At 40.1% G+C, this 24,646-nt stretch overlaps 1 protein-coding gene across 1 annotated transcript in view; it reads right to left on the bottom strand.

Moving 5' to 3' along the window:
* PCDH7 (protocadherin 7) overlaps nt 1–24,646 on the bottom strand; it is a 551,613-nt gene that overhangs the window by 277,488 nt on the left and 249,479 nt on the right. Inside the window, exon 2 of the mRNA XM_061584035.1 lies at nt 20,405–20,621. Within this exon, the coding sequence (XP_061440019.1) occupies nt 20,405–20,621 (217 nt within the window). The remainder of the gene's footprint in view (nt 1–20,404; nt 20,622–24,646) is intronic.

Below are 24,646 nucleotides of genomic sequence, written 5' to 3'. Positions count from 1 at the left end.
TCAGAGATGGCTAGGGATGGGGTTTGCTGCCTAGTTCCAATCCACTTATATGCCAATAGTCTTGTTCCATCCTGATCCATCCTTTTTTTGCTCCCGGTTGCTTGCCGATTCGATCTGCTGTGGGTTATTTTTGGTTGCAAAAAACATTGTGTAATTTTTTAACATAAATGCCTATGTAAATGATCTCGGTGGTTTATTTTTTTCCTATTTATCACACCTACACACTGTTATGAATGCATCAACTTAGATGAAATTACAAAGATAATTGGGGGGGGGAATCTGTGCTGATTACAGCCGTGGTCCGCCGCAAACACCCATGCCAATTACAGCCACAGCCTGCCGCAAGAAATCAGTGCCAGTGCAAAAAGATTGCAGACTGATGAATTTAGTTGGAATCCGGTACTAAGTCCGATGTAGTGGATATTCTTCCCCATCCCTAGAGATGGCAAAGAGAATCCCACTTTGCCTTCTCCAGTTCAGAGAGACAACAGTGAAGGTCAGACTAAAATCCCTTTCCACAGAAACATTTCGAATCCGGAAACAAACTCACCCCAAAGTATATTAGCAGGATGAATTTTAGTGTAGTATCGTGACTAAAACGAGGTGCAAGGAATGTTTAGTTCTCCAGATGTTGCTGAACCACAATTCCTATCATCTCCAGCAAGCATGGCCAATGGCCAAGGATGATGGCAGTTGGAGGTTAGCAACATCTGGAGGGCCAAAGGTTTCGCACACCTGGACTACCGAGTGTTGGACTAGGACAGCAGGGATCCAGGTTCAAATCCCCAACTCTCTGGGACTAGACCTTGAACCTAATCTACTTGTTCAGGTTGTTTTGAGGGGAAAAATGGGGAGGGGAATATATACACTATCTTGTGCTTCTTCGAGGAAGAGTGAGTTATAAACATAATAAATTCACAAATAATTATTCTGGCAAAGAAGAAATTCTAGCTGCAGCACTAGCCCAAATTATTTATTTGTTTATTTATTCTATCATCTGTTCTTCATCATAGCAGATTTTGCCTATGTCAGTTTTTAATTTTCAAGTCAATTTAGTGCCATATAAGACCGGAGAGAGAAAATCTCTGTTATCAGATAACTCACAGTTACAGAGTTTATTTATTTAATTAATTAATTTATATCCTGCCCTTCACCCCAGTAGGATAATGGAATAAAGTGCAGTGTCAAAGCAGCCCAAGACTGGGGACAGAATACCAATTACACAAAATCACATTTTTAAAAACCCAAATTGTAACTATAAAACATATACTGTAAATTATGAACATAGATTGGAAAATAGGAGCAGCTAAACCTACAGACTGAGCTTCTCACCTAGCAGTGCAATTCCAGCCCAAAGATCCACCAGGATGAGCAAGGATCTTGGGGTTGGATCTTGGGATCTGGCCAAGTCTAAGCCAGTGGAAATTAAGCCAACAGAATTTGCACTGGTGTAAGCCCTCCAAAAAGGGGTGTTCCAGGGGCATGGCATGATGGGGCAAACCTCTTTCAGCTCAGTCATGTGACCTGGCAGCCTGGCAGTAATTACAGAAGCAAAAAGGGTGGTAAAAATCAAACTCTATTTTAAAGGCTTGTTTTCCCTCTGCCAGGTGAATAGGGATAACCTAAGTCAGCATAAGTTCTGATGGCCTCCTATACTAAGAATTCCTACATAAGTTAATAAATACACCAGAGTACTGCAAATGCCTGGGCAAATGGTAAGTCTCTGCTTGGTGCCAAAATGGTAACAGTGTCTGCACCAAGTACACCACCATAGAAAAAGTTCTTTCTCAAGTTGCCACACAATATACATCCCCCAACTGTGGTGTGCAGCAAAGAGCCTCCTCTCTGAAAATCTTAGGGAATATTGGGAAACATTCAGAGTATCTTGAAAAGAACAGTTTACAAGATTATTTTTTAAAGTTTAAAACAGTAATAGCCCTTGTTCTATTTATAGATTATTCGCTGCACCATTGAAGGGAGTTAATTTTAAAATGAAATGAATGTGTTTACCACTTTCTTCATTTGAATCCCACAAAAGCTCTTTTTTCCTTTAACCCTTCTTTACAACTCCACAACCCCGTCAACCCACCAAGTTACTGCAGACTGCAATAGACTTGTCTAAATACCTGTAAATGAGTATGTTTGCTCATACTGAGATAGCTAGTATGGTTTGGTGTTTGGAGTGTAAGATCAGGACCTGGTAGACTGCGGTTCAAATCCCCACTCACTGGATGATCTTGAGCCAGGCACAATCTCATCCTGACCTACTTTTTTTATATAAAAGGATAACAAAAGAGGAAATGAAACCAGAACACATATCAAACAAATCCCCAGCAAGTATCACATATCATCCTGACCTACTTCACAAGATTGATGTGAGATTAATTTTACAATGAATGGGGAGAGGCTAACATGTACGCCACTTTGAGTTTCTTGGAGGAAAGATGGGATATACATGTAATAATAAATTCACACGCCAGTACCCTTGTCTTTTCCAAATCTCTCCATATTCTCTGTTCCCGCCCCATATTCAGACTTTACATTGTATTTATTTATTTATTTATTTATTTTATTTGTAACCTATCTGGGATAGGAAACTGTTTTTCTGGTTATGAAGTAGGTGCTACATAGATATCACAGCACAACAACTACTAATGTACTCTAATAATAAAGGTAACTCCTTCCAAAGGGTGATGCACATCTTTCAGCTGCCAGGTGAAGGCTGTTGTGTTGCCCAAATGTTTGATGGGCAGATTGTTTGTATAATCGTCTATACCATTCTTGTTTATTATGTAGGTGGCTGGGACTGCTGCTTTGAGATCTGAGCTTCATCTGGTGATGTTGGGTGTGTACTGCTATATTTTTATTTTAATGTTTTTATCTTATCCTTGCATACCTCTGTGTGGTTAGGAAGTCTCAGCACAGAAATATTTGAAATAAACAAAATAATATTAATAATAGGCATGATGCTCACCAGTCTTTGCCAGCCTGGTGCCCTCCAGATGTTTTAGTTGAAGTCCAAAACATCTGGCAGGTTCCAGGTTGGCAAAGGCAAGAATTAAATAACCTGCCCTATTTATTTCAATGGGGCAAAAACATGTACTAAATTTTCCAGTGGAAGTCAATGGAACTTTGACTAGATTGTATCTAATGGCAGTTTTTAATTTTCAAGTCAATTTAATGCTAGATAGGACTAGAGTCAGAAACTCTTTACCGGCAAACCCACAGGTACCAACAATGCTCAATTATAGAGCTTCAAACTTTTGTCAAGTGTTTACAATCATTTCCTCATTTTCCCTCTGGTTACCCACTTCTGCATTTTCTTTTTTGTGACGTTGGGTATCACAAGCTGATTTCATGTTGGTTATATACAGCAGCAATAGAAACTAATTGCTTCTGGTCACTTCTGATCGAGTACAGATTCAATTATCTTACTATTTATCTTCTCCATAACAGAGAGATTAATCTTGTGAGTACATTTTCCCTATCCACATTCTTGGTAATGCACAGAATATCCTAAATGCCTGTGATGAAGCTGGCTACAGATATTATTATTATTATTATTATTATTATTATTATTATTATTATTATTATTATTATTATTATTTAGTAACTAACCTACAAGAGAGAACATGGCGTGAGATAGCCCGGAGATCCATTCATTTATGCATTTTAGGTTACTCGTCACTGTTGCCATTTACCATCTGTGTTATGAAAAATAACAGTAGAAGGAAATTTAAAATATTTGCTCATTAAATAAGAAATGTACAAGTACATGTATGAAGTCACAGGCAATTAATAGATTTTATTCTATATTAGTCATACACTTATCATGTATAATGGACTAGCAGGTGGTGTGAGTATGAAGAGGTCCTGACTGTACAGATTATTTGCTCTCTGTAGGTACTTCAATGCTTCTGTATGTCCATGTTTGCACATAATGCTAAACCTTACCATAGCTTTGCACAAACACACTAATGCACTAGCTCCTGGGGAGGAGATCACAGCCACATAGGTTTGTCCCTCTTTAGTCCTTTTAGTGGCAGACACAAACCCAGGGCCAGCACCAAAGGGCGGCCAGGTCAGGCCCTGGCTGAGGGAACCTGGAGCCACAGGGACCCCTGAGGGGGCCCTCAATAGAGTGGGGGAGGAGGAGTGCTCCTCTTCTGCAATCCGCTGCAGGGTAGCTGCCACAAATTGCAGGGAGGGAGCTTGCAAGCGGCTCCACTTACCTGTCTTTCCTGTCTTTTGCAACTGCATGCACAGGGCTGCCATTAACCAATATGGCAGCTGAGATTTCCCTAAGGTGCTGATGCCCCTGCAGTCATCTTGGCTGATGGCAGGGATGCACGCACATAGCACCATGTGTGTCACCAGCCAAGATGCTGGTGGAGGCTTCAGCCCCTTAGGGAAACCTCAGCCACCATTGTGGTTAATGGCAGCCCTGGGTGTGCAGCGCATGCAGCTGCAAAAGACAGGAGATACAGGTAGATGGGGCATGTGTGTGTGTGTGTGCCGGGGCCCAGGGCAGGCTTTACTTTGTTCCATAGAACAAAATCTACTTTGTTCCATAGAATGTAATAAATGCCATTGAGACTCAAGATCACTGTGATCATCCCATATTGTTCAGAAAGGTGCGTTTGATACGCAAGGGTTTTCATGGCTTGAAGGTGGCTGCCGGGGGAAGTGGGTAGTTGCCTGCCTTTGGTCAATTTCAATATTGGCCCAGTAACACTTAATATAATCTAAACATCGGTCAATTTATTTTATTTAACTGATTTATAAAGTGCTTCCTGGTCAGAGGCCATCAAAACAGTGTAAAAGATAAAAACAGGATAAAGCACAGAATATAATTTCTAAAAGCAATAAAATCATTTTGACAAAACTCTAAAAACAATAAGCCCTATCTTGCAAATCCTTGGGAAAAGAAATAAAACCATATCTGCAAATATGCAATCAATATTCCATAAGTGACAGCATCACCCATTAGGGAAAGCCTTCTTGAATATAAATGACTTCAATAGGCAGTTAAAAATAATGCTAGAGGCCTGTCTAATTTTGGCTAGGAATTGATTCCAGAGGGCTCGAGCTGCAACACCAAACACCCAGTTTCCGGTGCAAGCTAAATAGACCCCTATGGCATGAGGGGCTCTCAGCAGTGTCCCAACTGAGGAATGCAGTTGCCAGACAGGGATATACAGGACAAAGTAATCTGGTCCTAAGTTGTTTAGGGCTTTAAAAGCTGAAAGCAGAACCTTGAACTGTGCCTGGTCGCATATTGACAGCCAGTGCAGCTCCCTTAGCAGAGGTACTATATGGTGTCAACAGAATGCCCCAGTCACAGCCTAGCTGCTGCATTCTGCACCAGCTGCAGTTTTTGGATTAAGTCCAATGGAAGCCCCACATCAAGCACAATCCAGTCTTGAAGTTACCAATGTCAAACCACAGTGGCCAGGCTATCACAATCCAGGAACAGCTATAGCTGTTTTACCAACCTAAGTGGATAAAAGACACAAAGCCACATACAGTGCCTTGCAAAAGTAATCAGATCCCTGACCATGGCTCTCATATTACTGAATTACAAATGGTACATTGTAATTTCGTTCTGTATATTTTATTTTGAAACACAAACTCAAAATCAGTTATTGTAGGGTGACATCGATTTTATGTTGGGCAATATTTGTAAGAAACATAAAAAATTGAAATATGTTGCTTGCATAAGTATTCAACCCACACACAATATTTGGTAGAGGCACCTTTCACTGCAATAACAGCTTAAGTCTTTTGGGGTAGGTAAGTACCAGCTTTGCAAAGCGTTGGAGGGAGTTTGGCCCATTCTTCTTGGCAGATTCACTCCAGGTCGTTCAGGTTGGTTGGATGTCACTTGTGGACCGCAATTTTCAAAGAGCGCCACAGATTCTTACGGGATTGAGATCAAGACTTTGACTGGGCCACTATAGGACATTCACCTTTTTGTTCTTGAGCCACTCCAATGTTGCTTTGGCCTTGTGCTTGGGATCATTGTCCTGCTGAAAAGTGAATTTCCTCCCAAGCTTCAGTTTTTTAGTGGACTGAAGCAGGTTCTCTTGCAGTATTTCCCTGTATTTTGCTCCATCCATTCTTCCTCCAATTTTAACAAGATGCCTAGTCCCTACTGATGAGAAGCATCCCCACAGCATGATGCTGCCACCACCATACTTCACTGTAGGGATGGTGTGCCTTGAGACATGGGCAGTGTTAGGTTTGTGCCACACATAGTGCTTTGAGTTTTGGCAAAAAAGCTCTATCTTGGTCTCATCTGTCCACAAAACTTTTTCCCACATCGCAGCTGGGGAACTCTCATGCTTTCAGGCAAACTCCAGACGTGCTTTCAGATGGTACTTTTTCAGTAATGGCTTCTTTCTTGCCACCGTCCCATACAGGCCAGTGTTATGCAGAGCTCTTGATATGGTTGGCTGGTGCACCATTACTCCACTCCCAGCCACTGAACTCTGTAGCTCCTTCAAAGTTATTGTTGGCCTCTCTGTGGCTTCTCTCACAAGTCTCTTCCTTGTTTGAGTGCTGAGTTTTGAGGGATGGCCTTTTCTTGGCAATGCCTGGGTGGTGTGATGCAGTTTCCACTTCCTGATTATTGATCCAATTGTGCTCATTGGGATATCCAAGCACTTGGATATTATTTTGCACCCTTTTCCTAATCTATGCATTTGTATTACATTATTTCTCTACTTCTGTAGAGTGCTCTTTGGTCTTCACTTTCCTTCAGAGCCAGAGCCTGAGCAATGATCCTTCAACAGTGGGGGTTTTATCCTGACAATGTGACAGCAACTTTAATGGTTCACAGGTGGAGGCCAATGGTAAGGTAACTGTGTCCTCAATAGAGCAATTTCTTTCATCAGTGTAAACTGGGAGCTTCCACAGCACAGGGGTTGAATACTTATGCAAGCAACATGTTTCAATTTTTATTGTTTCTTGCAAACATTTCCCAACATAAAACCAATGTCACCTTACAATAATTGGTTTTGAGTTTCAGTGTTTCAAAATAAAATATCATACAGAACAAAATTACAATGTACAATTTGTAATTCAGTAAGATAAGAGCATTGATCAGGAGTCTGAATACTTTTGCAAGTCACTGTATCTGGAATATTCATAAAGCTAGAGACTTCACTTATGCCATCTAAGGAGGGGACAAGAGGAATCCTAAGCCTATTTTTTTCCTCCAAAAGCAACTGAAAAGCTTTGCTTATTCACTTGCACAAGAGAAAGTTTGTGTGCTCGTTAGATCCTGCAACCCACCAATTTCAGCAAATCCAACGAAGCAAGGCAAAACAAATTGTCAACAAGCCACCACATATGCTAAGCCCATAACTACATTCTTGGAATTGCTATTTCAGTGGAATGGCACACCATAAAACAAACCCTGGTCTCATAGTGAGAAGCTGCAGCTGTGCTGGGAGGACCACCAGCAAAGAGAATAAACCACCACTGAAATAATCTTTAATGTGATCTGCCATTCAAGAACGTGCCTCCATCAGGGGAATGATAACCAGGTATGCTCTTCTATAGTAACAACATTGCCATGATGGGAGAAATTGCCACACACAGCGGTAAAAACAAGCTTAGACTTTATTATTATTTTTTAAAGATGCAAATGTTGTATTAGTAATTCATGAGCCTAAAAATGTAATTTCCTTTGGACTACAAAAGGGGCATAGTGTTCTTTGCACAGTGCTTATATGTGCTGACAGCAAGGGAAAAAAGCCACCCTCAAGAGTAAAACCAATTAACCTTCTTTAATACAATCTACTATAATATGGCTGGACCTTTTGGAGATATAATTCCAGGAGAAAGAGCAATGCAAGTATTGTGTATTTTACAGGTTTCCAGAGAATCTGTTGGCAAAGATGCTGGGTAAGGTTTTTTCCTTCATGGTTGTTGATGGTCTTTTATAGCATTGCTTGCAGATTTCAAACAAAGCAAATAAAAAATTCATAAAAATAAAGGAATCATTTGATCAAATAATCCATTACCTCACAAAGAAAAAATGTTTTAGATACAAGCTTGTCTTTTAACTTGTTTACACGTATTTTTTAGATATGATTCACTGTGATTTCACTTCCCTTGCTGATGCAATAACACAGATTGCTCAGTGAAAGAACAAGTGGCCCTGCAGGGCTTTTTAGGGTTGATTTGTTTCTTATATACAGTATAGCAGAAAAGAAAAAAAACAGGTTAAGACAAGCAAGTATCAAAAAACAGCATGGGCACATTTGTAAAGAACTATCATAACAATAAATTAACTATGAAGCTTTGCCTCACCCAAGCTGGGTTGCCCAGTGCCTGGCTCTTGGATTATTATTTTCATATGGGAAAAAAAGTATAAAGCAGGGTGTATGTGTAGTTCTAGCATATATCAAGAATGGAAAAAGCAATGAGCCTCTTATTGTTTCCAGACTGTCGTCATTTTGTGGGTGGCATTCAATCACATACTGGCAACTTTGGATTGTGCAGTTCAAGTGCAAATCTGGTACTCCTGCACAACAAACCTGCTAGCAACCTCCCCACCCCCCTGGTCTTTTTGCGGTAAGGAAAATGATGGGGAAATACACTGGAATGCGTGGGGTAGCAATTGTTTGACCTTGCAAACAAATCAAAATGAAAGCTCAATAAATAGTCAATGCCATATAACCTTCCTGCAAACTGTACAAACAAATCAGGAGGAATGCTTAATAAAAAGATAATCAGGAAGCAATCTCTATCTATTCTAGAGAAATTATATTGTAAGCCCCCCCTCCATGAATATTCCGAAAAGACTGGCCAAGCTGGGAGGGAGAGACAATTTGCCTATGGATGAGATATTTCTGGAAATAATTTCCTAACTCTTCCAGTTGATTACTTCAGGCCATTCACTACATACAAATGTGTATAGCAAGTCGTTCTAGTTCTTGAATAATGTCTGGTGAGTAGTACCATACTAGTGCAGTCAGTCCTATGTGTGTCTGCTTACTCCTATTGTTCAATGAGTGCTCATCCCCAAGGAAGTGTGCATAGGATTGCAGTTTAATAATCAAAATTGGCTCTCTTCCAGAGATTAATGGGAGCCCCAGAGTATCACTGAACTGCCTAGCTCACTAACTGCAAACTTTAGAGCATCCCATGACGAAGACCTGCTAAGTATTTTCCTGAGAAATTCCAAAGAGATTCCACAGCCAGACATCAATTATATTTCCAATTAAGAAATGAAGTTGAAATCCAATAAACGTGTCTGTACCTTTCTTTGCAGATGTGGTGGACAAAATGATGGACTTGAACTGAGAATGCTTATGGGTAACTCCAAACTCACTCATAAAGTCTTGGAGGCAACTCATTATCTCTCTGCCCACAACTCCCATCGCCAATTAATAAGGATATTAGTGACCTCACTTGTGGGGTTGTTTTGGGGCTGGTAACTGGTACTTTCCACACAAAAAGGGGGAGGCAAATAAAATAAATCTATGTGTTGCTTTTTATCCTAATTCCAGTAGACATGATAAACAACCAATTTCCATGTCATTGTTCTGATGTCCCTTTAAATGTTTGAATTTTATCAACTAGTTTCATCCTCTTTGTAGATAAAAAATATATTCCTACCAGTAATAAACATGTCCTCATATCTCATGTTTTAGACATTTTGGCTTCTCAATAGCTTTCCTCTAAATAATGCTATCTTGAAACATGTGGTGCCACTTAATTAAAGTTCAATTTATTAACTGAAGTTAATTAAACTTTATTAAGTGAAGTAGGAGAGCCAGTGGGGTATAGTGGTTAGAGTGTTGGACTGGGACCTAAGAGACCAGGGTTCAAAACCCTGCTTGACCACGAAGCTCATTGGGTGACCTTGGGCTAGTCAGGGTCTCTCAGCCTAACCTATCTCACAGGGTTGTTGTGAGGATAAAATCGGGAGGGGGAGAACCTGTTTGGATGCCCCCTTAGGTCCTTGGAGGAAAGGTGAGATAAAAATGTATTATTGTTGTTGTTGCTGTTGCTTTTTCTTTTCAACTGGCAATGTGTACTTTTACTTTATGGCTGATCTTTATAACTGCAACACTGTGTACCCTCTGTCCTTTGCTCCCTTGCCATTTAGACAGGATGGAGACCCTATGGCTCTTCAGATATTGTTAGACTCTAGCTCCCATCAGCCCAAGCCAGCCTGGTTTATGGTCAGGGAAGACAGGAATTGTTATTCAACAACATGTGGAGGGCCACAGTACCCCATCCCTGGTTTAGGAGTCTGGGGGTACATACTCAATTGAGGAACAGGCATATCATGCCTTATATCATAATCACATTTAAAACCTGATTTTTGTCTTTTGCTGTCGCCATGTGTCTTTTATTTAATTTCCTTTTAAGCAAAATATCTCAACTGTTTGGTCAGGCACACCTCTAATTACCCGTTCCCCTGGAATGCCCAAATTAACTCTCAGAGTTAATTCAAGCCTATAGCTTCCATTTCATTTGGCTTTTCCTCATACAAATTACTCATTCATCTCTCTGAAACCAAGGGATACCTAATCTCTTTTCAGAAGGGATTTATAGCCCTAACTCCTACTAAATTAGAAGTGTCCAAACGGCTAAGCCTGTGAATCTTGGAAAAATCTGAGCTAAAACTTATTTTAATTATCAAGCAGGACACTTCATTGTCTTTTCAATAGTTTCCCCACACACACACCTTTGCTTTTTCCCTTCCATCAAGTTAACACCAAAGGCACAGAACAAAAAAGCCTTCAGGACATGGTTGCATGGAGTTGCCAATATGCATGTAAAGACTTGAAGCTGAACACACACAGAAAAGATGAACTTTTGCATCACCCCAAGAATCACACTCAGGCTATGTAGGTGGCTTTTATATAAACTTAGATTCCAAAATACCAATAGATGTTCCATTTAACAATTAATTAAGGACAAAAGCCACAAGCCTTGGACACATGCCCTGCTCATAAAGGTCAGGTCTACCTCACACATACTCAGTCAAGTGAACTGTGATAATGAATGGATTGTAATTGCATAAACATTTAGGTATAAAGGGCCCCCAGAGGCAAGTAAGATCAACTTCTTGAAAGAATGTTAACTTTAAAAACACTTCGCTGATATGCTTTAAAACAGAGAAAAATAGATATCTAAATATGTTTGCATTTCACAAATAACAATCCAAACATACTTGTGCACGGGGTCCAGATTAAACATTGCCTAGACCCAGGAATTTTGTTCTAGTGTGAACATCAAAGACACATTCACTTCAGTGGAAGGGACATCTCCATGCAGATTTGCAACTACCCCATTCCAGGGAAGACAATGGGCAGCCCATAAGCATAGGTCCTAAATGCTTCCTGAAACATACAGGAGGCTCTGAAATCGAGGCACAAATAAAAATACAAACAAGGGATCATTGTAACAAGCTGCAAAAGAGTTGTTTGCTAACTCTAGTGGCTGAGGCACTCATCACAAATTGGACACCTTTGAGATAATGTAAGTAGATTTATTCTCAGTGGCTGTGAAAGCAATTCACTTTTGCATTTATTGTGGGGGGGTTTCCACCCTTTGAGAGAGATCTGTCATCTGCTATCAGTAGAACAATACAACTCTCCCTTATATAGTCGTCAAGTTCTTCTGTTCACATTTCATGTTTTTTTCCCCTTCATAATAATCTCAATGCATAGTTAGGAAAGATTAGCCACATTTCAGGGAAGCCAAATCTATCAGTTCTATTAGCCAGTAGCCATGACAGCTAAACTGAACCTCCAAGTTCAGAAGCATTTGACTACCCACTGAATTATGGGATTTTCATCTGATCCAGCAAAGCAATTCTCACATTCTTATTTTGCAGCTTAAATCTCTGTTACAGCAATGGGAGACCTGGATAGCAAAGAAATGCAAAATCTTTCTGGAGTCCCACAAAACAAGGTGTACTGACAAAGATTAGTGCCCTCAGAATACCAAAGCTATTTTTAAGAGAACATTTACTCAATGAAAAGAAAACAAGCTAAAATTATACAGCACACATCACAACCAAGCACTTAAAAATATTGTAAAATACTTAGATGTGCAAATCTTGTGTTTGGTTAAGTTTGCATAACACCTAACAAAGTGGGGCCTCAGTCTTGACTAGTCATAATTAGTACAACAATTATAAGTAAGAAGGCACATTCCCCATCTGTGCTCTGAACCGCTATGGTGGAATTTACACTCCAATATAACTATAACGTTAGTCACAACAAGTTCTACAAGTCCTTCAATAGGCAGCATTAGCAAGCTTGTAAAAGTAGTCATTTGGCATGTCATTACTAGTAGGATGCATAGACTTACAATGTAGATTTAAGATCTTCAGAATCTTAAAGGGAAAGAAACACACGTACATGTAAAAACAATACAAAACCCATATTACTTTGATCCAGAGTTCCCTTATGTGCTTCCCTTATGTGCTCCTGCACTCTGAGCATGCCTTCTCCAAGATATTCAAATTCCTATACTTCAAGGTAGAAGCCAAACTCTTATGGCAGAGATCAGCGCATAAACTGACAAGAGGATTTTTAGAACATCAACAGCAGCTGTTTGTTAAAGGCTGTGGTCTTTCTGGCTATTTTAGACAGTGGTGCAACCTTCTCTTTACTTAATTGTATATGACAATTCAAAGCAACTGCAAGTACGTATAGTCTCACATGACAGATATCACTGCATGTCATTTAAACAATGTCTTTCTAATGAACATGGTAATGTTAAAAGCAATACCTAGTCTTAGGCACACATTGCACAAGACCAAACAAACAAGTGATATATGTGCTCAGAAGACTCCCATGGTACAGATCTCTTGGGACTGTACCATTGTAGAATAAAGGTAGAACTTTATTACTTGAAGGCTCTGCAGTGTAAAAACAAAATTGCCCATAGAAAGCTAAAACTTCAGGGAGAAATAGTCTAAGCAAGTCTTTTCCCTAATGTGTTAGGGTTTGCTTGTTTGTTTGTTTAATGTGCAGGAAGTTTTTTTCTCAGAGGTATATGTGAGTAGGGAATATTAATCCTGTAATCCTTCCACATGAATTCTGAACTGTTTCAGTCCCAAGATGGCTAAACCACTTGATTCTGCTGGACGTGTAGGATGAGATTCCAGTATAAAGAACAATGAGATTTCAGAGGGCAGTGGGGAGATGTAGAGGTTACTTTTCAATCTGCAAAACTTGGAAATAAGCAAGTCTTGTCAAACTGCTGCACATTCACAATCAGATCCTATCATTTCTCCCTGAGCTGTGACCTTTTGGAAGCTATATAGAGCCTAAGGGTACAATCAAGCAAGATGTTCGCCTGCACAAATAACTCTGAAAAGAATGAGAGCTGTGCCAGAGCATGGTAGGACTCTTGTGCAGTTCCCATGCATTGCAATGGGATTGTGCCCTAAGCCTATAATCAAGTTCCTATGCTGGCCCAAGACTCTAATGTGGCATGCATGCTAAAACTTGAAATATTCAGAACTGAAAGTAATGTTTTCATATCATTTAAAAAACCAGACTTCTGCTAAATTTTGTGCTTTTGGGTATTCATGGTACCTTCCATGGCCCAGATCAGCATCTAATTGTGCCTTGTTGCATGTGATGAGCATTAGGGATAGAATGATCGGTCAATTTGGGTTCTCTCAGTTTCTCATTTTTCTAATCTTAAATTTGGATCTCCACATTTCTGCAGCAATTAGTGATTTTTTTTAAAAAAAATCCTCATGCAAATTCCATCCCTAGTGCAATTTTGTTCTAATAAACACATTTTTGCATGCAGTTTTGACAAATGCACACATTTTTGCAAGCAATTTATCCTAATATAATGTATTTTTGTGTACTATTTTCACCAATGTTTTCATTTTGTGCACACTTTCCCAAAATGTTGCATTTTTTTAAACATTGCTTGGATGGAGAGCTACATTGCAAAATTCGGATAAGTAAAAATGTTGAAGGATGGCTGAACTTCAGTTCTCATGTTGTTTCAGAAGGTATGGATTTGATCAATTCAGCTTTATGTGCAAACTGAATCAAATTTCTCCCCCTTCCCTAATGAGCAGACATGCATATCTGAAGCCATATTAAATGCATCCAGCAAGTTCGCTGTGAATCAGCTGAGTGATGCAATGACATCCAAATATCAGCTGGGCAACCTGAGGGAATCTCCCTTGCCAGACTGGGACAGAAAGCAGAGCATTACAGTTAATTGTAATAGCTGAGCAAAGCTGGAGATACTATTACCCAATCATTTAGCTTGCTATTCCTCTGGACTACTCTCTTCCCTTGGCTGACACTGAAAATATACCTTGTTTTCATTCTCCTGTGTAGCTTCCACTGAAATGAAGTGGGGGAACCAGGCAGCTTTAGCTGACTGCATAGGAAATTATCTAAAACTTTCAAATCAAACAGAGCTTGGAAGTAATTTGTTACTTGTAATTCATTGCTTTTTTGAGGAATGAGTGGGTAATTCCTTTACATTTTGATTGTGATAGAACTGGGAGTAATTTTATTACTTTTGTGGAGTAATTGTAATGTTTCCATCATTACTTTTGAGCATTACTGAGGGGGGGGAGCAGGGGAAGTCTTCTGCTCCTCTGATTTGTGGATGAAAATCATGTGCCTCAAACTGGGCTTCTGTGCAGTGTCGTTCTCTCCTCATGCTCTGTGGATGGGTAGGAGGCGACAAGGGAGGAGGTGGAGAGTGAGATGGGATGGAGTGGAGAAAACAATTGTTTAAAAAAATGGATAGTGGTGGTGAAGAATGGAGTGGAGGGAAAAAGGAGCCGGAGGGCAACAACATGGATAAAGGAGGAGAAGGAGGCAGCAGCAGAATGGAGATAAAAATGGAGGTGAAAGATGATGACGTGTGTGTGTGTGTGTGAATACTGTGTTTGCACTTGGCACACAAAGTGGCCTCCACCACCCTCTCTGGCTACTGTCTGCATTTGTGGTATTTTAACTTTTTTGCATCTCAGGGGAAAATGTTTGCTTGGGTGAGTGTCCCTTAGTTGGTGGCAGGATAGGGTCCGGGAGGTGGTTAAGTGAGAGAGATTATGCTTGCTGGCTGAGTGGGGGGGGAGGATGGCACTTGGTTTGACATGCAATGATCTGAAAAGTGGCCTCTGCCTCCCTTCCTAACTCCCTTACCAGTAGAGAGGCCACCATTGCTATCTTATGGATAAAAAGAATTATTCTACCACCTCTGTATGTGTATGTTTATATTGTTTTAGGCTACTTAGATGTGCAGCAGCCAAGGCCAGCACCTTGTAGGTGTTTTTTTTAAAATGTAACTGAAATGCAATTGCAGTGATTACTTTTGAGAAAAAGTAAATTAATCTGTTACTTTCAGAGCAATTGTAACTGTAACTGTAGCTACTACTTTTGGGACCATGTAATTGTAATTGTAATTTATTACTTTTTAAAAATAATCTTCCAAGCTCTGAAATTAAAATATATCCAAATCAATTAATTATAATTGAGCCATTTCACAAATAGGACTGTAAACATTTGAGGTCATAACAATTCGAAGTGAATACAGATTGAGAGAGAGATCCCATGGAGGAGGGGGAGAGGCAAGGAGGCTGAAACAAAAATCCAATGCAGCCCCTGATTAAAACCCAGTAATGCAAAATGCTACAGCAGCTACAGATCACCAAGGTTATAATTAAATGGGACATATGAATGGCTGACAAGTTTCAGATCCCATGCATTTGATGCCAAAATAATCAATTTATACAAGAGATGGAACTAAGCAGAATTTAGGCAGTACAGATCTAAAAGCCGGGGGTGGTGGTAGAGAGAACAGAGTTAAAAGCTGATCTTGAAGCATGGTGGTGTGTGGAGGGGGGAACCTCACTCAATTGACAAATGTAACATTTACAGACTAGCAAAAGTGCATTGCTTCTTGTTCTGTCATTACCTACAGACCAGTGCCAACAAGAATTACTGGAGGCAGATGACAAGCTGCTACTGACAAATCCAGTCTAGGCAGTGACAGCAGAAGAACAGTTTTGGTATGACATAGTTTCCATCACAATGTCACCCACTTTCTGGAGGGCTCAAGTTAATCTTTTACACCTTCAGGGAAGAACCTCTTGCCCTCACCCCAGCTCTATTCACCCCAGCTACACATGACTAGTGGTCCCAAATGGAGAGGTGCATCTCCATCTTCATCAAGAGAAGCACCCATCAAGTTGAATGGGGCCCAGATGTGCATTGTTATGTGGCTAATATCAACTGTGTGGGTGGAAACTACTTGTTGAATTGGATGATTTTAAAAAAATAATCCAAATATTTTATGCCATTTCATATATGGCATTTTCCTGCATGGATATTGCTTTAAAAGAAAAGAAAAGAAAGGCTTATATAATGTTGCAAATTAAGTACATAAATATGTATTTCATTCTGCTTACCCAAGTGGGAAGCTTCTGGATACTGATTTATTTGTTTTCTAATAAGGGAAACAAAGAGTCAAACCATAAGAAAGAGAAGATGTATGTGTGTATTGATGGACAGATTTCTGAAGGACAGTTTTTACGTAAATTGGAATTTTTAAATTTTGGTTTTCTGATTTTCAAATGCATGATACCTTGGAGGAAGTCATGATATATCCTAAATAAATACATAACAATGGGGCTTGAGATTCATAATAAAAATGCTTTCATTCAGAAAGTCATGAAAAGTGGAGGCTAAATTAGACATCAAGCTTGGGCAAAATGATTTTGTTTGGGATAATTTCCTGCTACCTGATGAATTAAAAATTTGTTCATTGTTTCTGTGCCCTGGAACACTGGTATATATCAGAGGACTCTAGATTGGCTGAAGATAGTCACCAAACTGATCGGCTCATAGGCAGCATCTGTGACTAAAAAAGCACAGAGTTCATCTCTCTCTCTCTATCCAAGACATTTACATAGCTGGGATAGGTGCTCCTGGGATTTGTATATTCTAGCAAGTTGCCAGGTTTGCCACTATGGTTAGGCCCTTCTCATTTTTTCCATTCAGCACATGTATTATTATCTTCATTATCTGCAATTTGCTTAATTGCAATCATGCTCTGCATATAATGTCCCTCACTCGAAAATGGATCTAAGCAATATAATGCAGATCTAAATCATTGTTGCTATTCTCCTACTCTGTAACCAGTTTAAGAGGAAAACAGCTTGCACATCATATGGACCAGCAACACCATTCACAACCCTATTGTCCATTTGGGACCCTCATGTGCTGTGGCGAATGTGCCATTTTCATGCTGGGAGCAGAAAATAATGGATGTTGGTAGATTCCTGCCTTTTGAAATTCCCCTTCCTTCAAGCATGGCCAGAGCATGAAGTGGTAATGTTGCCACTTCTTAAAAAAATATTATTTCTTTAGAGATCACTGCTGCTATTGTAAAAAGGCTGAAGCAATAGTTCTAAGACTATCTCTCTGCTCTATTCAGGTTTAACTTTAAACTTACTAACAGTGATTATAAAAACCAATTAATATATTGGCCAAAAGCCTTAAAAACTAGCTGGATGCAGTGTGATGCCTTGCTAATGGTAACATTTGAGGAGGGCAGGAGTCAATCTGTCTCCCCTGAGTTTGAGACCCCATGGGGCAGTGCATTAAGATCATGTATCTCAGTGGCTATCTCACTAGTTCTGCATACTGAGTGACTATTGTTGCAGTGAGTAAGGCTGCAATCCTATGTGCTCTTCCCTGGAAATAAGTCTCATGGAACTCAGCAGGATGTTTTTCAATGGAAACATACATAGGTATAAGGCACAGGAGGGTTTCCAGTGGTGCCTTCAACCAGCCAGTCAAGCCAGATTCTATAGACAAGGATTTCCTCTAGGTTGCAGCACTGGACTGAATGCTGATACCACAGTCTGAAGATAAATCATAGAATCATAGAATAGTAGAGCTGGAAGGGGCCTATAAGGCCATTGAGATGGTGACTTCTCAAACCAATGGAGAGGCACCAAGGCATATAAAGCTCTTTGTTCTATGCTAGTCTGTCAGTCGGAGCAACTCATCACATAACACCAAACCTGTATTTGACCTCTAGCCTCTCCGTGACTACTACTTCTGCTGTAGGTTTTGCTTCCTGTTGCCTGATGCAGCATCTGATGCCCAGATTATTCATGATCACACCTCCTACCTCTGGCCCACATGACCATTGTCTTACTTGTGTTGTGTCACACCCACACTCTGTGGCAGCCTGTCAAAAGCAAGGTTGAGACTGGACAATAGCCAAAGGCACTAAACCTTTTGTCTAATTTTTTAAATAATGGGGTGAGATTAAAAAATGGAAAGGACCTTGGGGAATAGCTGTAGCTGAATGGTAGAACATATTCTTTATATGCATATGGTCCAAGGTTCAATACCTGGCATCTCCAGGAAAGGCTGGGAATTTTCCCTATCTGAATCCCTGGCAAACCACTGCAAGTCAGTGTTGACAACAGTGGGCTAGATGGAACGACAGCCTGACTTTGTATAAACCCACGATTTACGAGGTGTAAGAACAACAAATGTTCTTAGAATTTAGTGTTATTGTTGGAATTTTAAGGCTCTAATGTGAACTATATGTTTTTATATTGTGCGTCGCCCAGAGTGGCTGGACAACCAGCCAGATGGGCGACTAATAAATTTAATAAATAAATAAATAAATTAGAATACAATCTATATCAATTTAATGTTGAATTTAAGTGTGGGCCTTTGAACTTGGATGTGAATCTAAAATCCCCCGTGATGAAATCGTCTTTCTATCTCCTTCCAAAATGGCACCATGATGCCCTGCTCTTTGCAAAAGAAATGGCACAATCAGAACCTGCAAAGTTATGTGGCATCCCAATGCAGCTGCTAAGGAAAAGAGTAACTGTAGCAACAACTTTTTGCAGAATAATATAAAAGGGCTTTTTTCCTCTCTCTGTCACAGAAAATGTTCTGCTTTTATTGTGTTGATATGTCTATTTTAAGGGAAACAAAGCCATGAGAACCAATAATTAATTGCTGATATAAAATCTCCAAAAGAAAGTAAAAGAAATCCTTTGACTGAATCACTGAGCCTATACAGGGTTCCAAGCAAGTCCAATACATCAATCTGCTCAGGCTCTTACAGTGTATACAAATGTCATATAGACGTGTATTGTTTCACTTTGTTCCATTAGCCTGTACTCTGACATTCAATAACCTACTCTGTGGGTATAAAAATGAAATCAATATAATTGACTTCAAAAGATTTCAGTTCTAGACAAATAAAAGCAGGGGAAAATGAACTGTTAAGACCTATTCAAGGTACGCTGAAAAATAAATGGGACATTTTAAAATGTTACAATTTTATACTTCATTTTAAGCACTACCCACAAAAAAATGAAGACTCTAAAAAAATCTCACTCATTTAGTTGTGGGAAAACTACTGGGAAACACACTGTAATGTTGCTCTTGACAGCAATAAGCCCATATTTTAAAGAGGATGTCCTAATGGTATTTTCTACAAAATGACAGATATTTTCTTTTTTTTAAAATACTTCATCTGACTCTTAGAATTTGGGATAATCGAATAACATTATGAAAAAGTGGGAATCAAAATTCCTGATACCAAAGGCAGACCAAGTAAGTTGTTTTCATTGGTATCCCCAGCCAATGGCTATCATCTAGTGAGTGAGCTCACAAACAGAGCTGAAGACTGAATATTGTCTGCTGTGGAACAGTTTATGCTTTTGTTACTTTGTCTTTCATACCAGACAATAAGATATGGATGCCCACACACTCCTTTGGATCAGAGCCTTATTTACAATCTTCCTCCCCCACACCTTCCTATAAGAAATATATATGAAGTAAGCAACGTATCCTGTATTTTGAAAATCATATGCATGCAACTAGGGAAGAGGCAACAATCTAGATGGAAAGTTGAATTCCTATTTTCTATTGGATGATCCTGAACATATTCAGTTTCTAAAGAACAATAAAAGGACAGACTTTTAAAGAAAAAAAGTAAAACAGGCTTCACCAGCTCCGTGCTGATATTTTTAGATGTATTTATTTAACTGTCTCATCAATGCTGTTTAAAAATGCTTTTTACTTGCACGTTTCCCCACCCCCACACCACCTTCATAAATCTTGTCAGTTCAATATTAGGGGCATGATCCAATAAAAAACTTTACCATATTCAAGTTTCAATGATTTCAGTTAAAGGAGCTGTACAGAGATTTTCACAACATCCCACTAAGATGGGCCTTAAAAGTGCTTAAATTTGGCTAGACGCTACCCTAAATGTAAGCTTTTTTATTACCTTTTGAGTATTATTCGTTACTATTCCTCCCACTGACGTCTTGACAAATCTACTTCATGTGGACTTGCTAGTGTAAATTGAGTGTGTGGGGTGTTGTGTTTGCCCCTACCATTTTCCATATGCTCTGCCTCACCAACACTGCCATCCGGCGTAGTCCTTTCGTAGTTGTCCTCTGGGAGTGGAAGGGCACCCAGCCTCGGCCCTGAAGAACTCTTACTGCTTGGTGTTTCTGACTCCTCCAGACCGCTGTCATAGCAACTCTGCAATGACCCTTGATGTGGGTCCTGAGGCTGACTCACAACTGAAAACGTCACTCTACGAAATGGCTGCAAAAGAAAAGATTCTGAATGTCACTTGAAAGGTAGGGACTTTGAGAAAGCCATTCTTAACAAAACAAAACAAAAGGCATCATGCAAAACACAGTAGTCCCCAATACCTAAATGCTGGTTAAACAACTACATTTCTAAACCTGTGGTATGATCCTGTGAGCTCCAGTGTCAGTATAATGTATATAAGGTGAACTTCTGGTTGGTTGACTAAGTGCTTTGAATGTCCCTGGGGGCAAATAAGAGAGGTTGTACAATATATGCTATCATGTTAAAAGTTACTAAATGCATCAGCTATTCTCCAAGTGTGAGGTGGATCTTTCAAGTGAAATTGGTGGGCACTTGAATTTCTGTACACTTGAATGTGAAGCACTTAAAGGTGGGCAGCTGAGTTTGCAAACCTATTCTTATGAAAAGTACTGCTTTAAAAGTGATGAGAGGGGATGTGAAAGTTCGATGTGTAAAGTGGGATCTGTGAGAAGAACCCATTCCCCCACACATCATCACACTTGATATTGCAGTCAAGTGATGAACATGCATGCGTGACACCAACCAAACTGACAATTGCCAGAAGAGGCGAAGTTCCTGAGGAAAAAATGCACCTCATCAAAATGCTTACTACTTGACTTGTGGTCATCATATGGTCAACTCCACATACTGACTAACAGTGTAAGAGATGGGGAAACTCACAAAGTGAGTGAGGGATTCCTAAACATTTCCAAGAACTCACCACAGGGACGCCATTTTTAGCTATATTCCCTTCAAGACTGTAATGTCTGCCAGATGGCAACCAGCATATCTAGAAAGGGTGGGATGGCAGAATTCCTAAACATCCCTTTCCATCAGCAGGGTTTATGCTCAAACCCTTGTAGAGCTCAGCTTTTTGCTTCCCTGAGACTAAAGAATGCTGTGAGCCAAAGTGAGTTTCTCAGTCTCTATAGTTTCTTACAACCTTAGGTGAAGTACAAGACTGAGTCCTGCCTGGTGATTAATCAGCATTTGCGTCACCTGAGTTATAGCTGATGAGATTCAAGAGTTTTCTCACAGGCCGATGAAGGGTCAATATGCACGCAGTGATGGGAACCATTTTGGTGCACATCCTCTGTCCTAAATACAAATGCCTTGGAATGCAGCACCGGTGTGTTCAATCCCACCATGCTCGAGCATCATACCTCTGTCTTCATGCATTAGTGCAGCTAGGGAAGCCCTGAGAGGTTTCTGGGAGGTTGGGCAGAAGCCCTGGGCTCCTACTGGGAGAAAGGGCAGGATATAAATCAAATAAATAAATAAACTCAGATATAGAATTGTTCTGAATGGCATTGTCCGAAGACTGCCATGGATGATTTTAGCATGAAACCTTTATGCTGTCTGGCATACAGCTCTTCCGAGGAAAGACTCAAATGATGTCAGATTTTATAGAGTCCATAAACATTACAGTATAGTGTGAACTGCCAGTAACACTCACACACATGGGTGTTTTAAAGAACAATGTCTGTGGTTTTGAAAATGAGACCACACAAGGAATATAATAGGAGGGGAGGAGGAAAGAGAAGAAAACAGTTCAGCCACTCCACTCCATTACCATAAAATTTAATGCTGGGAGGTGGGGTGTTTTGCCAGATGACTTAATAAAGCCTTCAAGCTACTCCTGCCACAAGTGACACCACAAGCTGCCACTGGGACTGAATATTCATTGATAATGATGGTGATTATGGATTTGTATTCATTCAAAATTTCAAGACAGCCCTGAAGAAAGAGCTGACACTAGAGAAGTTTGGTCACTGAATTCTGGCACTCAAGAGCATTCCTGAATATGGAAAAGACAGGGGAAATCTTGGCAATGAAACCCATTAATTAGTGGAGATTGAAAGCAAACCCAAGGAAAGAACCCAGTGTCATTTTCAGGCACTTTCACCATCCATGGGAGACATATTTTCACACTAGGGGTGTCAAGTGTCTGAACAGGCAGCTCACAGACTTCAGCCACATATTTATTCATCTATTTCAGAAGCAGCGGGTGTTGTCCTGTCTGAAATCCTAGACTTGTATCACTCCTCATATAAGCAGACAATACAGCTGGTATGGCACAGTGGGGAGGAGAGCCTGGCTGAGAGTCCAGAATCTGTAAGTTCAAATCCCTGCTCGTGTCTCCTGGGTGTCAAGGGCCAGCTAAAGATCACCTCCACAGTGAGTGGCTCAGGGGTTACGTGCCCTGCCACCTGTGCAGCCATGGGCAAGCTGCATAGTCCCAAGGAGCCCAGTTGCCCCCCAGCTGGCAGTTGCGGACAAGGAAGGGGCTGGCTTGTGCAGCTGTGGCAAGCTGAGCAGGCCTTAGCCAACTGGGGAGGACTAGCCTCAGAGGGAGGCAATGGTAAACCTCCTCTGAACACCGCTTACCATGAAAACCCTATTCATAGGGTAGCCATAAGTTGGGATCGACTTGAAGGCAGTCCATTTCCATAAGCAAATAACTGCCATGAATGAAAACGTTAGCTGAAAATTATATTATGAACCAGATCAGATCAAGGGTCCATCTAGCCTGATACTGTCTTCAGCAGGAGCCAAACAGATGCTTCTGGAAGCTTAGAGCAGAGGTAAGTAAACCCTGGTCCTCCATATGTTGTTGGATTCCAATGGGAGTTGAAGTCAGCTACATCTGGAGGGCCACAAGTTTCCTACCCCTGGTCTAGAGCCACCCGCTTCATGTCCTGTCTGTCTCTTGTTGTTTGTCCTTAGCATCATTAATCGATTTTTGTAACTTCCTTAGAGATTTCTTTCTTTTGTATTAAGAAACCAACAAGCTAAATAAATAAATAAATAAAGTATACTGCCTCTGAATATGGAGGTTCCACTGGGCAACTATAGCTAATAACTGACCATTCCTATTTGAATGTACCTCATCCTTCATTTTGGTCACTGTTTCAGAAACCTTTGAAACCTGGAGTACATTTTATCCCTGGTTAAAATTGGAGACACATTTCACTGTATCCTGAAAGTCTACCCTATGTTTATTGGTGAGTGGGTGTGGATGTGGGTGTGAGTGTGTGCCTAATCAACTCCCAGAACAATGCACAAGCCTTTGAAACTCCAGGAAAACAAAATCAGTAATGTCTCCTCCTGGAGTCCCACAGTCTGAGCAATCATGATGCTTCAGGCATTTCCCCCCACCACTACATCAGCTCTAGCACAACCTGCATGAGGAAATTCCAATGGATCATTATGCCTTCCCTCAGAATGTCAATGCCTTTATTTGAAATGAGGGAGGGTTAATGCTAGGTGGGAGGGATACACTGCTTTGAGAGGCACAAGGTGATGGAAGCATCTACATGACTAATATTTTTCAATTTTACTTCACAGTCTTCTCATGGCTCACTAGTATGCTGTGGTACTCAATCTGGAGAAATCACTGCTTTACAATACAATCCTATCCATGTCTACTCAGGTATAAGCCTCATTGAATTCAATGAGACTTACTCTTACTATTCTTCCATACTTCTTTTACATCTCTGCCTCTTCGGCAGGTTTTCTGATTCTGGCTTTTTTTTTTTTTAAATGTATTTTTAAATATCTGTCTATTCTATCTCTATAATATAATATTACTGAAGAACTAGTAGCCTGGTAGGATTTAGGATATAATTCAGTTAAATGGACAGAGATATTTTACTTTTATGTTCAAATAATCTTTACTGGGGTGCAAAAAAAATATTAAGGATGTGAAGCAGTTGCCATCTACACCTGTGAAAAAAAGCACACCAAGAAGGGTCTTTTCACATCCACATTGTGCATGTTCTCATTTATAAAACATGCTTACCCCAACATTAGAGGTCGAGCATTCTGCTAGCAACCTCTCAGCATGAGGTTTGATTGTACCACTTTATTCAGGAGTTGGATCAAATGTATGCATTATTTCCTTGGGGGTGGGGGAATATCTCTGCATATTGGAAAGTAAGTATGTCAAGCACACTTCTCCCTAATATGTTGACCTTGCATGAGTGAGGATTTTTTTTTAAAAAATGTGGGTAGCA

This window comes from Rhineura floridana, chromosome 9, assembly GCF_030035675.1.
Source record: "Rhineura floridana isolate rRhiFlo1 chromosome 9, rRhiFlo1.hap2, whole genome shotgun sequence".
Classification (NCBI taxonomy): domain Eukaryota; kingdom Metazoa; phylum Chordata; class Lepidosauria; order Squamata; family Rhineuridae; genus Rhineura; species Rhineura floridana.
The sequence above is the reverse complement of the archived record's forward strand: the minus strand, read 5'-3'. Positions and strand labels throughout refer to the sequence as shown.